This window comes from Cricetulus griseus (assembly GCF_003668045.3).
Source record: "Cricetulus griseus strain 17A/GY chromosome 1 unlocalized genomic scaffold, alternate assembly CriGri-PICRH-1.0 chr1_0, whole genome shotgun sequence".
NCBI classification, from domain to species: domain Eukaryota; kingdom Metazoa; phylum Chordata; class Mammalia; order Rodentia; family Cricetidae; genus Cricetulus; species Cricetulus griseus.
Window position 1 is genome coordinate 258,605,524 of NW_023276806.1, and position 18,782 is coordinate 258,624,305.

The 18,782-nt window shown below is 48.2% G+C and overlaps 1 protein-coding gene across 1 annotated transcript in view; it reads left to right on the forward strand.

Moving 5' to 3' along the window:
* Nucleotides 1–18,782, forward strand: part of Zfand3 (zinc finger AN1-type containing 3) — a 184,164-nt gene that overhangs the window by 160,733 nt on the left and 4,649 nt on the right. Inside the window, 1 exon segment of the mRNA XM_035450483.1 lies at nucleotides 4,925–5,092. Coding sequence (XP_035306374.1) covers nucleotides 4,925–5,092 — 168 coding nt within the window.

Genomic DNA, 18,782 nt, shown 5'->3' on the forward strand with positions numbered 1-18,782 from the left:
ACCAAGTTGACCTGTGAGAAAATGTCAGAGAATGACTTACTTCACCAAGAAGTGACATAAACTCAGCTGCCTGGATGGCAACATGCAGCAGACAGTTTGGGGAACTTTAATCCACTCCTCCTCATGTTAGGGAACATTTGAGGACACTAGGGTTTATTTTCATTTAACGTAGACCATCAGTGAGGTCAGAGAAAGTCAGTGTATCCCAGAGCTTTAACACTGGAACTCTTAGTGTCTGGAAAGACGTGATTCTAAAAGTACACAGTCTACCAGGCAGTTCATCTTACTGTAGTGCAGTGGGTCACGGACACCTTTGGGATTGAACAACCCTCAAAGGAATATAGTTATTCTTTATAACTATATAAACAATATAGTTATCTTTATAACAGAGGAATATAGTTAATCTTTAGGGTGGCCAGTGCATTGTAGCCAGGTCTCCTTAGATCTGATATTCCAAGAATTACCTGCTTTCTATTGCCTACAGGAGCATATAACTTCTCAGTGGTAAAAGTAGAGTGATCAGAGGAACTGTATAGATTTGTTCCCTAGTGGTGGTGTTGACACTGTTGGGCATACAGTCTGATTAGATAAAATTAAGAGAAAAAGAGCACCCTATTAAAGAATGTGGGTGCTCAGTGAAGACCTGGCAGAAAGACCACGCAAACAGCAATGTGGTTCCTAGCTACAGCGACGTGCAAAACAAATTCTTATCTTCACGTTTCCTGATGCCATTGTGTGCCACAGGGCTTTCCTCTTGTCTACTGACATCTGAAATTAAAGTTTTCTCTAAAAATAGAAGTGTGTGCTCCACTGAAGATGGCACACTTGGCCTCAAAAGAACTCTGTGCTTTTCCCGACATGAGTACCTGTAACACTAATAATATAAACCCAGAGGCAGATACTGGGGTTCAAGCTGAAGATTAGAGAAGCAAAGCAGCCAGCCACTAGCTCTCACCTCTACTTAAGACCACAATGGGTGATCCTGTCTCCACAAGTTCCCAGAATGCAGTGCAGAGTGCACGGCTCTCCACCAAGCTTCAGACTGCAATCCCTGAGTCCCTGTCTCCTCCTGCCTTCTATTCCTCTCTCGACCCAGCCATATCACTCCTGTCTCCACCTCCCAAGTGCTGGGATCACCTTTGTGTGAGCTGTTTCTCTTTTAGAGTGGATCAATTTTGTATAGGTCAGCGTGGCCTTGAACTAACAGAGATCCACCTGCCTCTGTCTCCTGAGTCCTGGGATTAAAGGTGTGTGCCGCCACTGCCTGGCTCTATGGCTATGGCTAGATTTGCCTTCTGAACCCTCAGCAAGCTTTATTAAATCATAAACAATATATCACCACATGTACCTGTCAGAGGTGTGGATAAAAAGAGGCCGTGATCTGAGGGTCATTTTCACATTTTAAGTACATTGGCATCATGAACACCTTCTATGTTTAGCTTGCTTGCGTATTCATTTATTTATTTTTTCATTCATTATTGGCAGGGTCTCACTGTATGACTCAGCTTCATTTATTTTGTTTGTTTTATTGGTAGGGTCTCACTATGTAGCCTTTCTGGCCTGGTAGTTGCTGTGTAGACCCGGATGGCCTTGAGTGTCCAGAGATGTGTCTGCCTTTACTTCCAGAGTGCTGAGACTAAAATTGTAGTGTGTCACCATACTCAACTTTAATAATACTGATTTTTTTCTTTTTAAAGTTTTCAGGCTGGAGAGAAAGTTAAAAGGTAAAGAGCTCTTCCTTCTCTTGTAGAGAACTGGAATTTAGTTTCCCCACAAGCTGGTTTACAACTACCAAGGAATCTGATGCCCTTTTCTGACCTCAGAGAGCTTCCACATATATGTAGTGTTGGCAACACACACACTCCCCTCCCCCTCTTCTCTCCCTGCCTCTTTTCCCCTCAAAATAATTTTAAAATATAGAAGCTTTCAACTTAACATCCATCTTGTATGGACCACACCTCTCATCCCAGGATAAGAGACATTTCTTAAAAAGATACTTGAAATAGGACAAACAGTACAGGTTTCTGTTAGGTATCTAAATAGGGTTATTATCACAAATAGTGCCATTTTTGTGGGAAAGGACCCCCAGGAGAGCGGTGTGGCTCATTCGAGGTGAATTCTTTTTTGGCTGGCTGCTTTGTAATGATTTACATTTAGATTGTTGCTTTTTACTCTTGTGGAGGCCGAAGGAGGGGGGCTAGCCTGTGTGGCCTCCTTAGTAACCACACTGACTGGATCTGGACAGCTTCACTCAGTAGAGTTAGGAAATAGGCTGAACTTGCTTTCAGTTGCTTTCATTGGAGGGCTTATTTAGTTGGTTTGTGTTGGGAAATGTCATACAGGGCTGGAAGAATTGGATGAGATGAGCAATGAAGCTTGCCCCTGTGAAGCATGGTGCTGTGCAACTGTAAGCCACTGTACCGCTGTCCTGGTGGGGCCCATAGACTCTGGTAAAGCTCAGCATCCATTTCATACCGAACAGCATGGGGGAAAGGCACAGATAGCCTGTGCCAACGTACACCATGCTGCAGCTTCTCAGAAAGTCCCTTCTAGTAGAAAACAGGGAGAGGATTCACTCATCCAACCAATGCTTAGTGTGGCAATGGGAAGCTTGCTCATCAATAAGCAGGTGAACAGGTAGTGTGTGTTTCCCACCCCAGAAGAGCTAAGGGATGTTTGGTTTTCATTCCTGTGATAGACATCCAGCAGGCAAGATTCTTGGGTTTAGTTTGCTCATGGTTTTAGTCTATTGCAGAAGAGAGGGCAAGTGGAATAGCTTGTATCCTGGCAGACATGAAGGGTCCAGGTACTCCCACAGGGGACACACACATACACACACACACACACACACACACACACACACACACACACACACACACACACACACACACACACACACACACACCCAGAGATCTCCTTCCCTAGCCAGGCCCTGTCTTTCACAGTTGTACCACTTCTTCCCCAGTCTCTTTACACTAGTGTATGGAATTGTTAGCAGAGATTGTCTCAGAGCTGCCTCACAGACACAGCCAGAGTGTGCCGTGCTAATCCCCTGGTCATCTAGTCCGATTAATGAGACACCCTCACAGGAGGAATGTAAGGCAGGGAAAGAGAGGACAGGATAGTGTGGGTGGGGAATAGGGTGATCCACGTGTGATCATCCAGAAGCAAAGATGTAAAGGTTGGTGTAGATCTGGGTGAGCGTGTTGTGCAGAGAGAACAGAAAATGGAGGTTGAGCACTGAGGGGAAGCAGCAAGACCCAGTGGAGAAAGAGCTTGGAAGGGCCGGTTGTGCAGCACCTTTTGAGGGTCTTGATAAGCACTTAGATTTGGTCTTTAGGGAGGACTGGTAGTGGTTTGAAGCCAGGAGGTGCTTAGGGAAGCGGTCCAGGAGTTCTTGATGATCTAGGTTGGGTGCAGGGGCTGGTTTAGAGCACAGCAGGTGAATGTGCTAGGTGAGGTCTGGTGGCAGAGTGTACTGCCCACGAGCTCTGGCTGCAGGTGCCTGCCTTCCCAGGAAGCAGTAACAACCATTGCAGATGTAGGAGCTCCGTGTGTGGGCAGGGTATCTAGTGTCCCTTCCCTGGTTGTGCCTCAGAGGGACTTGTTACAGCCAGGCTGAACCGAGCACAGGAGTTATTTAAACCTGGCTGCATTTTAGTTACTTTCCAAGGTTACATAAGGATAAAATAGTTGTTCACCATACCTTCCTACAGCTGCCATAGGTCTGTGGTGCCAAATTGTGCCTCTTATAGCCCCTCCCCCACCCAGTGCAGGCAGAGACATTGCTCATGAACAAGCAGAACTCCTGTCTGTCAGGTAGGGCATACATCAATACTAGAACCTGGCTAGTGTGTGCTTAGAAGCTTCACTAGAACGGGTTACCTCTCACCCATAAAAGGTCCTTTAGGAGTATAGAATTACACTAAGGTGCTGGGATTGAAGCAAGCAAAGCAAGTTTGGTGTGGTGGTTTGTTTTGTTTAAAAACTTACAGTCTTGAGGCTGGAGAGATGATTCAGTGATTAAAAGAGTTGTACACTGCTCTTGCAGAGGACCTGGATTCAGTTCCTAGTACCTACATCAAGCAGTTCCCAACACCTGTAACTCCATCTCCAGGGAAGCTGACACCCTCTTCTGACCTTCACAGGCACCCACAGTCTTGGGTATCCCACCCCCATAATTAAAATAATTACACTGGGTTTCTTTGTGGCTTTGGAAGCTGTCCTGGCACTTACTCTGTAGACTAGACTGGCCTTGAACTCGTTGAGATCCACCTGCCTCTGCTTCCTGCGTGCTGGGATTAAAGCTGTGAACTACCACCAGGCTAGTTCTTTATGTGGCCCTGGTTGTCTTGGGGAACTCAGAGATCCGACTGCCATGGCCTCCTGAGTGCTGGGATTAGAGTCGTGCGCCACCCCTCACTGCCCATCACCATGAGGAGCTGTGTTAAAAGTTTGCAGTGTTAGGTAGGCTTGGGAACCACTGCTCTGATACATAGCAGATCTGTGGCTGGCTTGGGCTGGAGACCCTATCTCCAGAACAAAAATAAAATTTGCTTGAGGACGAGCAAATGCCCAAGAATAGGGCACTGGCCAGTACAGGTGAACCCTGGGGTTGGTGAAGTGGGGTGTTGTGAAGCGGGGTCCCATTTCTATCTGGAATGCTCTCCTGGTGAAGACATCTAGTTTCAGAAATCCAACATAGAGTTGCTTTTTCTTGTACTGCTGCTGCCCTGAGCTCATGCTGACTTGTCAGGAGTCAGCTCTGAGGTACCAGTTGGTCCCAATGTTGCTCACATCTGCTCGTCTGGTTACTGGTCAGGAGCAGTACGATGGTCAGATATGTGCTCGGTGCTACTCTGGACAATTGTGTCTGCCCAGTCAGACACTGATCTTGATTCCCCAAATGTGTTGTTTTGGTCAGATTCACAGTCTGAGAACGAGGCTTCACCTGTGAAACGGCCGAGACTACTAGAGGGCACTGAGCGGCCTGAGGAGAGCAGCCGGTCGAAGCAGAAGAGTCGGCGTAGGTGCTTCCAGTGCCAGACCAAGCTGGAGCTGGTGCAGCAGGAACTGGGATCCTGTCGCTGTGGTAAGTGCCCTGCCTAAGGTACTGTCCTGATCCCTTACTGTCTCGACATGGCTGGCTGCTTCCACCGTCTCCCTGCTTGCCACTGTGCTGCCTTCCCACCAGACTAGCCAGAGTCTGTGCTGTGTACCCTAAAACTCAGACTAAACTCATCTCAGATGAGCTTTTAGTAACAGATGCTTTCTCCCTAGCCCTTTGCGATTATAGTCTGGAGAGCAGACTTTCTTTTTGGAACCCTCATGGATCCGGTGTTAGCACCTTGAAGCAGCTTTATTCTGCAGCACAGTGCCACCTCTTAAGGCTCTCAACTATATGTGTTGCATACACTGAAACAAAACGTAGGTGACTTCTGCTTCTTTTCTTCTTGAACATATATGTCAGGCCACAGAGGTCAAAATTGTAGTTGCGTTATTTTAGACTCACTTACAGTTTTCCTATCCCCATTTTTATTTCCAATTTTCAAAACATGATATGAGAAGAGCTGCTGGTCTGTGGGACAGAGGTGTCATCTGGCAGACTCTGAGCCTGGCTTTAGCCTCTGAGAGCTCTCCATCTTCTATTCCAGGGAGTGGGCTTTCCCTTTCCCTTCACTTTTGGGTTATCCTGGATTATGGTTGCTGGCACAGGGGGCTGTGCAGTTCACTGTGTGGTTGTAAAATTGAACTTTTGGGGGTATTATCTGTCTTCTGTGCTGTGGAAATGAGAAAGTGGGGGGATGGGCTGGCTTCTCGTGGACATTAGTTTGGAACAGCTGTTTCTGGCATGACCCCCCCCCCCATACATTCAGCTGTGGGGCCACGGATTTGGGGTGTGGCGTTCAGTTCTGCTCTGAAATGTGCATGGAAAAGTATAGAAGAACGTTGGGGGTGGCGGAAGCAGACACTGTTCTCCAGGTTTTAGACTGAGCTTATACTGGAGGCTGTGGTGTGCTCCGGTGAGGCAGGGTGGGGTTCTGTGGCAGCTAAGGAAGTTTAGAGGCCTGAAAGGTCTGTGTGTTGCTGCGGTTGCAGCTTCTTGCTTCTATGTGGAGGTAAGCTCTGGCGACCTCAGTGATTTATTCTGTCAGCTGTGCTGGGAAGCCTCCCTGGCCATTTGTTCTGTTGCCCCTATGAAGGCTGGTTGTTTCTCAGTTAGAATGGTAGAGATGTTCCTGCTTCCTCCTCCACAGTGACTGGGTTCTTGGTAGAAAGCAGAACTCACTGAGACAGGTGAAGCAGTTGCTCCTTGGGGCTCTTGCTGACTGCCTCTGGCTAATGTTTCCTCCCCTCCTCAGGCAGGCAAGTGAGAGTTCACAGAGTAGTTCCTGAGCTCCTGAGCTCCAGATCTCCGAATTTACCAGGCGGCATTGATGCAAACCACTCAGTTTCCAAAGGTCTTAGCACCAGCTGAAAAAGAGTCCGGAATAGTTATTAGATGGCCTCCTGGGTCTCTAAGTAAGGTTCCCTGTAGACAAGCATTCCTTCTCAGCTACTAACAGTATGTAGTCCCTTGTCCAATTCCAAGATCACAGTTCCTTCAGAGGAAGCCTTCCTAGAGTGCTGGAGTTCACTTTGGTTCACTGAGAACTTATACCACAAGCCCAGAAAAAGAGGCGGCCTTATACCAAAAAAGTTCAAAAAAGAGAACTTATACCACAAGCCCAGAAAAAAAAGAGTCACCTGCCACTATTTAAGGATGAAGGACAGCAGGGGAACATACTCTCTGGGGCTGGCTTTGACAAACTGGTTTTTTCTTCTCCTTCCTGCCTGCCTGCTTAGTCCTTTCAGGTGGGTTGGGTGCTGATTTCTTTAAGGGCACATGGAGTTTTGGGAAGATGCTGACTGCCCTGGAAGGTGTTAGAGGGAAATGTGGTATTTACTACTGAAAGTGAAGATGTAAAGCAGTTGAACTTGAAACAGAACACTTCTCCACTGCAGAAAAATCTTCCTCTGTCTATGTTTGCAATCTTCTCTTCCATTCTGTACAGGTTATTAACTGCTGACAAGAAATTCACATCTCATAAATAATGCTTAAGAGCCATTGCTATATAAATTGAATGTGTTATGAATTGTGATGGGCCTTTTTGTAGCATTCGATGCCTAGAGCAGGAAGAACAGAGGATGTCATTTTCATTAATTTCTAATGAGGTGCCAATTAAAGGCAGAGGAGACGCTCCAAAGGGAAGAGTGGCCAAGCTCCCCTGAATCCACCGCCCCGGGGCTGTCATCCAAGCACTGCTAGCAAAGCCTTCTCTAAAAATTCCATTAAATTACAGTCTCATCCAGAGCACACACAGACACATTCAGCTTTCCTTTGATCTTCAAAAGAGCAATTTGTAAGGCGAGTTCTGAGCCTTCTCACATAGGACAGCTGTAGGTGATAGGAATTGTTAATTGCCAGGACGTTCCCTGAGCTTTCAATAAGGGGTTGAATTTTGAAGATGAATTCTGTCCTCTGCCTCACTGTGACCCTTTAAGTCAACAATGCCAAAGGAACACCCTTTTCCTGCGAAGTCTTCTTGCCTGCCCATCAGAAAAGTCGTGTGGTGTGGGTGGGACGGGCCTGCATCCTAGAGCTTCTCCCACAGTCTGACTTGTCGGGGTGGAAGACAGTACCATAGAGTAGGCTTACTTGTTGCATTTCTACCTGACAGGGTGACAAAATTGGTCATTCCCGTTTGAGGAGTCTTGTCTCCTAAGACCATCTAGAGTGTGTTCTAGGTCAGCCATTGTCACTGGGCGATGCACAGTACCTGAATGCTGTGTGTGACCCCACAGCCTGGCTTTGTGGTTTATATGCATTGCTTCTCAACACCACAGTTAGTCAAGTGTCAGTGTAAGAACTGGGTACATTTTTGCATGTTTTTAGTATGTGGTAACTTAGGCAACTTAGGTAACAAGGCCAGTGCTGCTTTTATGACCTTGTGGTCTTCAGAGTAAGTTCTCTGCTTACTTCAGAAACCCACGAAACTGTGCTGGGCCTCTGCAGCATGTTGTCTTCACATACCTCTGTGGTCATTTTGCCTCTGTCACTCACAGTCAGACCAGAGTTAACAGGTGTTTGTTGAGATGCTCTCAAAGCATTTAGTAAGTTTTGTGAGGAGTAAGAGACATGGGGTGAGCTCATAGTCTGGGGTTCAGTGTGGCGCCTGTGAGAACTAGCTGGACAGTGTGTTGGGACATGTTTGCTGGCCCTCTCCCAGAGGTTCTAGTTAGTGGAAAGAAGTCCCAGGTGGTTATTGATACAGCTCTGGACAGCACTCAGTCTTCAAAGCTTAAAAAAAAAAAAAAAAAAAAAGGATTCTCTAGGTTCCTCCAGACAAATTAGCAGTGGTCCCCAGGACTTGTTTTCAACTCTATTTGGAACACCACCACCCCCCATCACCCCCGTGAAAGCTAGTTGTGACTGTCATAGTTTTCCCTTTTGTAAACTGTTTGCTGGGAACACAGACACTGTTCTGTAGAGCCAGTCACAGCAGCACAAGCCCACTCACACCAGCTCTTCCCCGGTTGCCACCCAGGTCCCATTTGTGCCTGTTGATCCACTGATGTCTGTGCCGTCTCTGCACTGCCCTGCCACAGTGCCCAGCCTCTCATGGACATTTTGATGAAAGCAGGGCATTAACATATTGTCAAAGTATTCTACACAGGATACCTGTTAGGCACCCTACAGAAGGTGGAGGAGAGCTTGTCCCGGGTGTGCCCTGTGAGTCAGATAACATAGTACTGAGAAGCTGGGGGACACTGAGCCTCCCAGAGGCAGACTGACCAAAGCGGCTCCATAGTGCAGTACTGTAGCTGACAATGAGGCAGAAGTCATGAAGAAGCAGACCCCAAAGGAGGGTGGGTACTGCCAGTACCACCTCCCTACTCTCCCTGCTGGCACCCCATCTCCAGACATGGGGGGTTCCTTCTCTTTGGCAGCTTGAGTTACTTCAGGATCAGTGACAGCACCATGACAGCATGCCAGAGACTGCTGGACGGCTTACCCTCGACTGCATTTTGCAGATGAAGGTATTATTCTAAAAAGGATATTTTATAGTTTGGACCTAATATAATAAATAATTTTGGCTGTTTTCCAGAAAGTTGTTGTAAATTCATGTAAGTTGTGTGGTCATCGCCATTTGGCTTTATAGTTCCACCATTTTGGAAGGACTCAGTCCCCTCTTTAATCCTTTCCCTTTCCTTTCCCAGAGTTTTGCTATTTCTAGAATTTTAACATCAGTGGATTCACAGTGTACAATCTTGGGTCTGTGTCACGTGACTTTCTTTGAGAGTCATCTGTGTTGCTATTGGTCAGTTCTTCTTCCTCTGAGGATGCCACACTGAGAGGGGTAGCCCATGTTTCTAAGCTTCAGTGAGCATTTCCGTGTCAGTCTTTAGGTGGACAGACATGATATGCATAATTTTTTATGGGTGGATGTGCATCTGATATTAGCTACAGCCAGCAGCCTGTGCCAGCTTCCGGTTTGTCATGGTGCCTCAGCCTCCAGCTTCTCCGTGCTCTTGGCAACCTCAGTACTCAGTCTTTTCCTCTCCAGCTGTCTAGCAAACACCTATCCGCCCAGTGTTACTCGTTTTCTTCTCTTTGGGCCAGGGAGCATCTTCTCTGTGTACCTTGACTGTGCAGACATCTTGAAGTATCCCTTCACCTTCCAAACATTGTTCCTTTACAACAAGAGTAACTGTCGCAACAGATCAAGTGGTGGGATGAAGAAGACACAGGACCCAGCCTCCAGCAACTTCTGCTCTTGAGTCTGGTGATGACGGCTCCGAGTTGCTATCTTAACAATTTCCAGCCCACAAATGCAAATAATCTCTTCATTTACTTAGTATGCATTACATTCAGTATGTATCTTTGTCCAGGTGCCCCTGTGCATTTTGAGTATCTGATGGTACTGGGCTTGGAATCCACAGTGCCTGCTGTAGAGTCACTGCTCCCTCAGGAAACAGTTGATTTTCCTGGAACATCTCTGGTCCTGAAGCCTGGCTAGACTTCCTGTTGGTTTTCCATTCTGTAGATGCTGCCCACGCAGTCTTCACTTCCCCAGTCTGTGTGCCTTCCTTCCACTTCTTTTCCCTGTCTGCTGGGTAGATGGGCAGGAGGGGGCTGGTAGGTTAAGTGCTAAGTGTGCGTCTCCAGTAAGTACCCTTGCCTTCCTTTGTCTTAGGCTGAAGTTAAGTCTTTTCAGGGTTAAGTATGAGTTAGGGTGAATTCCCCATCGCTGCTCTCACCCTAGTGAGTGCTAGGAGTTTTACTTAAGGAATGTGTCCAGGACGGTGTGGGAAACGCTCACACAGTCTGCAGCAGCAGACGGCTTAGCAGAGGAGGCCCTGTGACCTGTAGGCGGGCTTTGCCGCCCACAGCTTCACTTGTGTATGTGGAAGATGCTCACTTCCTGCATGACACGGTAGCTGCTGACTGCTTATGGAAGTGCCCCCTGTTGCCCTCAGCCAGAGCTTCAGCCTGTTAGCGCACCTCCCTGTTACCCCTTCCTTCCCTCCTGTCCGCACAGGACCCAACATGTCTTCAAAACTGTGTCCTTTAGTCTCTCTGCCAAACTTAACCTGTCTTTGCCTCCTTAACCTCCATTTAGTTCTGCCTCTGAATCTCTGCTTAGATCCAGGACCCTGTACGTGGTCTCTGCAGCAGAGCAACACCAGCTAGCACCCAGCTACTCCACACACACACACTCATCACCCATACACACATACACATTATGTGTGTATGTGAAATCATATTTTGTAGAAAAATAATGGGCATTAAACATTTATCTTTTTCTTACAAATTTATGACATAAATGTTCACAAGGTTTTGCCAGAGAGGTGTCTTCTCCAGGGCTTTTCGTGTGTGTTTAAAGCTGGTTTGAGTATCTGCTGCATTAGTGCCCCGGAGGAGTGTTCTTACTGTGACTCCCTCAGCAGTGCAGTGCTGTAAAGATTACATTCTTTAGGTAATCCTGATGCATTCAAAGCCCAGTGTACTTAGTAAGCTCATCATGTCATAGGAAACAGAAAAGTCATTGAAAGACAATTTCTAGAAATTTCAACTGAGTAGAAATCTAATACATGAGATTTTTGCATCAGTTCTGACTTGGTTCATTTGCTAGGCCGGCCTCATGGCCTGGCATGGCCCTACGTTCCAACCATCTACCCTCCAAAGTAACATTAATGTGTGAGTTTGAAGATTAAATTCCAGTATGAGTTTTTACTCCCCCTCACCTCTCCCACACATGAACTTCTGAGAAACTGGTCACTTCTATTCCCTTTCACTTAGAGTGAGTTATGCTTCCTGAGTATTGGTTTAACATCAGCCTCCCTTCCTCCCCTTCCCCTTCCTGCGCCATCCTCTGAAATCCCCAGGGGCCTGGACTGTATGGTGTCCACAGTCCTGTGGTCCCTGAAGGACTATATGGTGTCCACAGCCCTGTTATAAGTGTTTTGCCTGCACGTATGTATGTGTATTATGTGTGTGCCTAGTGCCCACTGAAGCCAGAAGAGACTGTTGTATCCCCTGGCACTGCAGGTATAGCTGCCTATAAGCCACCATGTGGATTCTGGGAACTGAATCTGGGTCCTTTGGAAGAATAGCAAGTGCTTTTAACCACTGAGCCATGTCTCCAAACCCCACCCTCCCATGCTGTTTTTAAGTCCTTGCTGCCCATGAAAACGGGCCTCCTTGCAAGGGCATCTGTGTGGTCGACCTCCCTGGGGTCATGACCTCCCTGGATGCCCTGGTTTATTCCCCACGGCTAGACTATTGATTCTGTTTGCGGCTGGTTTCTTGCTTTGCTTCCCATGACCTGAAGCTGTTTTCCCTCCGTGCATCTCAGAGTTCTTTAGCCACAGGAAGTGGTGGCTTGTTTCCCCTCTGCTCAGCCAGCATAGACCATGAATACTGTGTGCAGATGGGCAGTAAAACCCTGTTGACTCCTTTGTTTGTTAGATGGGATTTTGCTGCCACCTTCCCTCCAAGGTCAGTGTCATTGAAGTTCATGGCTTATTCTGGAAAGTACCTTTACCTCAGCAAACCAAGGTCTTGATGAGGTCACACAACATAGGTCCTGGAGACACAGACTCCAAGAAGGCAGCCATTTCAGCTCTCCTGTCTTGTTGCCAGCAGAAGACAGAATACCATCTTTTGGTAATAGCTGCAGAAAGTGCTTTCCCTGAGAGCATCTTAAAGGCCAGTATGTCTTCCACGAGCCTCAGTCCCATCACTGTGTGACATGTCCTTGGGTTGCTGTCTCTTAAGGTGCCAGCTGTTATGGTCATTACAGCTGTTCCATGTCTGAGACTCAGAAGCAGGCTGCTAAGGAGCCAAGTCCCTGGAGCAGGACTGCAAGGCCCATGAGAGGTTGGGTTGGAGTGGCTGAGAGGCTGCATCTCTCCTTAACTGATAGGGAAGAGTCTGCTGAGACAGACTTGACACGGCAGAATTCTGAGACAAAACAGATGTGACTGTGTCAGCTTTGTGCTTCACTGGAGTGCTAAGAACAGCCAGGTAGCTGGCCTCTGAGCAACTGCCCTGCCACACTCATGGGTGCAGGGTTACCCTCTTCCTCTTCTCCTAGGAGGCTTTGCAGACAGAGAAGTGCATGCAGAATAGCTGCTCAGTGTGGGTGTCACCAGTACCCCAGGGTTGGCTTTCCCAGAGACTCTCCTACTGTCAGACAGGACAGGGGACCCTTTTGTATCTGATGAGAGGTCTCCCCACCCATGCACATGCTTCTGTACAGTGCCTGGAAGGCACCTCACATTGATCTGTGCTGATCCCCAGCTGTTTGTGTAGCCTTCTAGAGGCTTTACTCTGACGTGTCTTCTAGGAAGAGCCCATGCCAGTGTTTAGTGCTCTCCTCAAGCCAGAAGTTTCTGTTGAGTCCTTAGTTGTCAGGATACCTACGTTTGCTCTGGAGGAAATGGCTGGTTATAGGTTGTATGGGGGTGGCAGGTGGAGGATGCTCCAATTAAAGACAAGTTCTGTGGACCCCAGGGGCAGGTGGCAGCTACCATTGGAATTTTTGTGAGGCCCAAAAAAGCCTCTGCCTCCTTGATCTATGTCATCCCTGGCCCTTGGAAGGGGGCAGCTGAGTCAGCACAGTGAGGCTCCCGAGTCCTTGTCATTGGTACACAGGGGGAGGTGCTTCTCTGTACTGTGTCCTGCCAAGTTACTGATTTATCCAGGAAGAGAGGGAAGGCTCTATATTTACAAGTTAAGGGCCCAGATTTATGTTAATACTCTTACTTCAATTAAATTGCTCTTCCCTGGAGCTGAACGGTTGTACCAGGATTAATTTTCTGTTGAATCTGGAGTAACTGACCAAAATACTAGGGAGAGGGAGAAGCAAACATCAGTGGGAGCCTGTGATGAGGTTGATTCTTCACTGGCCATGCAGCTTATTTGTGATCCCTGGGAGCTTCTCACGCCATCTTTATATAACGTGTGAATCTGTGAGTAGAAGCTTGGGTTAATCGCAGCAGTAGAGAACAAATCTGTTAGTGCACAGAGGTACATGTCCACATCAGTCAGTAATGGTGCCTGCTGCACCGTGGCCACTCGTGAACTAGAAGAGCTTGTGCTGGTCGTCTTTGGAGTGGAAGAGGGGCACCTTCACTAACATTGAATGTCCAGTTATGCTAGAAGTAATTCCTTTCTGTTAAAGTTACTGTGTCTATCTCCATTGGGTTCCCCAGAAGAATGGGCTGTGAGAGTCTCTTGTGCTGTTACTCTTTGGTGGAGGCGTGCAGCAGGGATAGACAATTGAGTCAGGTAGACACATCACCAAGGAATCAGACAGTGACAGTGACGAGGGTGGCAGTCGGTGCTGCTCTGAGCCAAGAAGACAGTGTGCCTGCATGGGACAGCCTATGGCGTGGGTTCTCGCGGTGGGACTGGAGCCAGTGTGGGAGAGGGGAGTGGCCATGCACAGCTAGGGGCATGTTGGCCTTGGCAAGTTTATTATTCCTAGCATTGAAGGGTTCAAGCACAAGAATGACATGATCTGATTTACATTTTTAAAATACCCCTGTGGGAGAGAAGCAGAAATGATGGTGTGGATATGCTCTCAAGAATACTTAAAGGCTGGGGACCGTGGTGGCTTGGCCTCTAGGCCTCTAGGGAAGGGTAACAGAAAATGAGATGACTCTTTTGGTGCTTGTTATTTTATATAATTTGAAGTTTATTATATTCATATATTCTGTTATTGTATCCAAAGAGGAATTAACAAATATTAAACAGATACATCTCAGCTAGTTATACTAAGTGTCAACCCATATGTATCAGTCCTTCTTAGTGCTGTAAGAGAGGGGCCTTTAGCAGGCCATGGTGGAGCTGTTGGCCTCTTTGCGTTCCAGCCCATTGTTCGTATTCCTTCGGCATGCTGTGTGTATTCCTGCCATGGAAGCTTTGCATGTGCCGGAGAGAAGGGCAGGTTGAGGATGTGACTTAGAGGTTGTCTGAAGAACCACTCATGGAGATAAGGTCCGTGTGAGGACAGGGGAAGGAGAGGAATCTGGGACTTGACAAGAATAGTAGCTGGATGGGTATTTGCCATTTGTGAAGAAGGGAAGAGGAGGTCAGTCAATGTAGGCCTGAGAATTTGATTCTGTCCTGAGCACAGCACAGGGGAGTTTCCTGTTGGCCAGCCTGACTGGGTGACAGAGGAAGACAACACAAAGCATGAGCAAGCACAGACGCCAGGAGTTGGCTGAGAGGAGACGGTGAGGATGCAGTCATCCTCTCAAACTCAGGGTTGGCCTTTGCTTGTCTTTTAGGTTGAGAGGACACCGTGTTGTTGTGACCTCTGCTCCTTTGTCCAGCCTTGCTACTTTGAAAGAAACTAGCACTATCTGAGGCACCCTGGTGTGTGGGAATTGCAGAGCTGTAGCCCGTGGCTTCATGAATTCTACCCAGATAGACCAGTGAAATGAAGAAACTTGCACAAGTAACTTTAAATTACAGTTATAACAAGTAATTGAAGTAGTTCAAGATGCCATGAGAATCTAGGGATTCTTCATGAGGAAGAGACCCTGCAGCTGATGCCTGAGTGAGCAGAAGTTTGTGTGGGAGGCACTTGTGTTGTGTCTAGGACTGTGAGTGTGAGAGAGGCTGCCATGGGGGCTGCCCGGGAGGGTTGCAGTGCAGACACTGGGAAAACAGGGGCTGGGCCAGTACACTGCAGCTGTGAGCCAGCCTTGTGGAAGACAAGGAAGTCCAGAAAGAGATGCTTATCAGGGACCACTGAAAGCAGGTAGCTCACCCCAAAGTAGGCTTCTTACAAACCTACATTGGTCTACTGCAGGTCCAGATAGAGGCTATGGTGAGAGAAAAAAACACACCTTAATGTGAGAGCTTCCAACAGCAAAGCCCCAGCTCCAGAAGGGCTGGAGAAGGTAGTCACTTCCTATGGCAGGGATTTCTTTGAACCATTTCCTGGTAATAAATGTTCAGCTCTACACAGACGAGCCCAGCAGCCCCCTCCTCCTTGTGCATGGGAGCCAAAAGGCTTGCTTGGAGGGAAGGGTTCACAAGCCACAGCACCCTTCATGGTATAGCCACTCGGCCCCTCCCTCATGGTGGCAAGTGGAGGTCATAGTGCATGGTCAGAGACAGAGGTCAGGTAAAATGAGTGTACCCAGTAGGTGACAGGACACCGCTGAGTCAGGGCAGAGAGTAGTGGGGACATTTTTATGACTGGAGCTGTGGAGTAGCAGTAGTGATGGCCAGCAGCGGGGTGGGGCTTGTCGTTTTCAAATGGATGTTTACCCAGCTAGTCTGTGACTGGCACTTTGCCTTCACTGCTGGCACTCTGGGGCCTGAGATGAGTGTGCTGGGCAGTTTTCATCGTCCCCCCACCCCCAGAGCACACATGTGTTGAGCTCAGGCTCCTGTCTCCTCTTCCTTGAATTCCTTTTTGTTAGCCTGCATAGCATTTGTACATGTCAGGTGTTTGACTTGGGGAAAGCAGGTGCATGATTCTGCTTTAGAACCTCTCAGTGGGCTCAGCACTTTGGTAAACCTTTCTAACTTGCAACTCCCCCTTCCCCTCGAAGGACTGCTTGATGAGCATCGGGACTTTGGTTCCAGGACCCTGGCCATTTGACCCCTGGCCAGCCAATGCTTTTCTTCTGCAGCAGGGCACAGGCCCAGCTCACTGAGCTGGACTTCAGTTCTGGTTCGTGGGTAATGACTTTCCCTCAACCGTGTGAAGCCAGGGATGGAAGAGAATGTAAAGCAGACACATTCCATTCCCCGAACACCTGCAGCTGATGAAATAAATGCATTGAGACCCTTTAATGCATTTCAGCTACAAATTCTGCCTTGGGCATTGGGTCAGCGGATGTGGTGTAATCTAGGGATTTTTGCTGGTGGAGTGTAAGTGGCTAATGCTTTCCAGCAAGCGTTGCTGTACTGCCTGATGTTCTCAGCATGCACTTACACATGAGTTAGGGGTTCTGTGAGCTGTCCTGAGGCTTAAGAAATTTCCTTGCTGGCAAAAAGGGACTTGGTTTTCCAAGGAGTTTCCTGGTCATTTTAGATTGAGAAGTTGGGGCATTTACTTTGGTTGATTATTGTTGTTGTTATTTCCTTGAAGACAGGGTCTTCTGTAGCCAAGGATGACCTTGAACTTCTGATCCTCTTACACCTTCCTAGTGCTGGACTTATAGGCATGTGGCACCATGCTTGGTTTTATGATGAGGTCCATCTCCAGCACTGTGAATTTAAAGACGCCATATTTGACTCCTACAGTGCTGCAATTTGGAGATGGCCCCATGGAGCACTGAGGGGTCCCGAATAGGTTCTGCTTGTTGTGCCCATGTAAGGATGACTTAAGTCTCAACCAGACGGCATGGCCTACACCTAGCCACGGTGCTGTGCTCTGGGGGCCAGCGAGTGTATACTCTGTGTGCACAGCCTGTACACTACTACGTCACACTGCACACCAGCTTTCGCATGCCTCAGTCCTCCGGCTTGTCAGTATTTTTAGGATCTGCTTGAACCTTAAACAATTTGAAATTCAAATGAGGAAGGAAGTGTAAAAGTGAGGTAGACACACTGAGAAGTTGAGGCTTGTCCTGTCCTGGTCTTTAATGAAACAGCATGAGGGGGCTCCCAAGTGGGGGACCTGCAGGAAAGCAAGTGCCTAGTTAATTAAAACCCAAGAGTTCGAACTGCCTGCTTTTGCCAACTTGGAGTGGTGTGCTTACTCTGACATGAGGCCAGTAAGCGCCTTCCTGCCAGGTGTGGGGTAAATGCAAATTCCAAGGAGAAATAGCACTGACCCTTGCTCAGATCCTAAGGTAGGAGGGAGATGCTGACTTGGCTTCCAGCCCTGCCCTGCCTTCTTTGTAGTGGTCATGCCTGTCGACAGTGGCAGGGAACACAGGGGGGACCTGTGAGGTGGCTGCCTTGCTCTGCCCCAGGCCACCTCCACATGAGGTTGGGAGGTACTCACAGATGGCAGTCTTGCTCAGGGTAAAGCCAGGAGAACTGCTCTGCTGCTTTGGAAACTCTTCAAACAAGGGCTGTTCACCATGGCCTGTCTGCCTCCTGTGGCTTCTGTGAGTGCTCCCAGTGCCCAGGCTCAGAACATTCACTCCTTGTGAACATTAGCTGTGGCCGAGAGCACCCAATGAATATTAATTGGGTGAGCTGCGGCTGTGAGCGCTAAAGGCCATGGGGTAAGAGTAGAACGTGGCCTCCTAACAGATAACATTTTCCACACCAGTCACAGGACATAGTTTTCATATCTGTAGCACGTGGTTGGCTGGAGCCATGTGTCCTGTGTATGAATCCAGGTGTGCTGGGCTTGGGCCTCCATTGGCATCTCCTCCTTTTGCTTGCATGTGTATGTCTACCACATGCATGCCTGGTGCTGGTGGAGTTGAAAAGAGGCCATCGGATCCCCTGGAACTGGAACTTTTGACAGTTAGGAGCTGCCATGGTTGGTGCTGATCCTCTGGAAAAAGCAGTATGTGCTTTTAACCACTCCAGCCTCCATCTCCTCCCACTTGATGGCCCCTGCTGTCTACTCCCTGGTAAACTCCTTCTTTCTAGACAGAAGTTTCTACAGTAGGCCCTGAGCCTCTGGCACTTCCCCTCCCAGAGTTGCAGTCTGGGCAGACCCAGGCATGATATGGCCACTTATCTTCCTAGTGCTGCCTCCTGAGTTGAAGAGGTCTTCTCAGGATGAGAGCAGGCCTGCCCAGCCCCTCTGGAGATCTTCCAGCCCACATCCTAGGTTGTGGGGACTGGTACACTCACAAGTCCCCGAGCACCTTGTGCAGCTCTATTGAAAATGGCTCAGGCGCCTTGGTGGAGTGCCAGCTTCAGGCTGTTGTCCAAGGAGCTTACCTTCCTGGGCTCTGCAGAGCAGGGCAGGTACCATGTTGTTGTTGGGGTTGGACTGCACTGGCAGGTCATGTCTCCACAAACACTGTCCTCGGTGTTCTGTTTTGGGGGTGAGGACCAATGATCTTCAGCTGCCCCAGTCCTCTTAGCACTTACATCATAGTGAGGATAAGCCAGTACATTGAAATTGCTTTCAAAACTTCCTGCTGCTGAGGAAGGGGCTTTGTGTGAGGAGAGTGGAGCCTGTGTGTCTCACTTGAGCTGAGAGGAAAAGGACTGTGTGGCGGGTATCCTGGGAGTAACAGCCATGGCATCACAGTTCTCGAGCCACCTTCTTTGACCTTTACAAGAAAGAGCCCCAAAA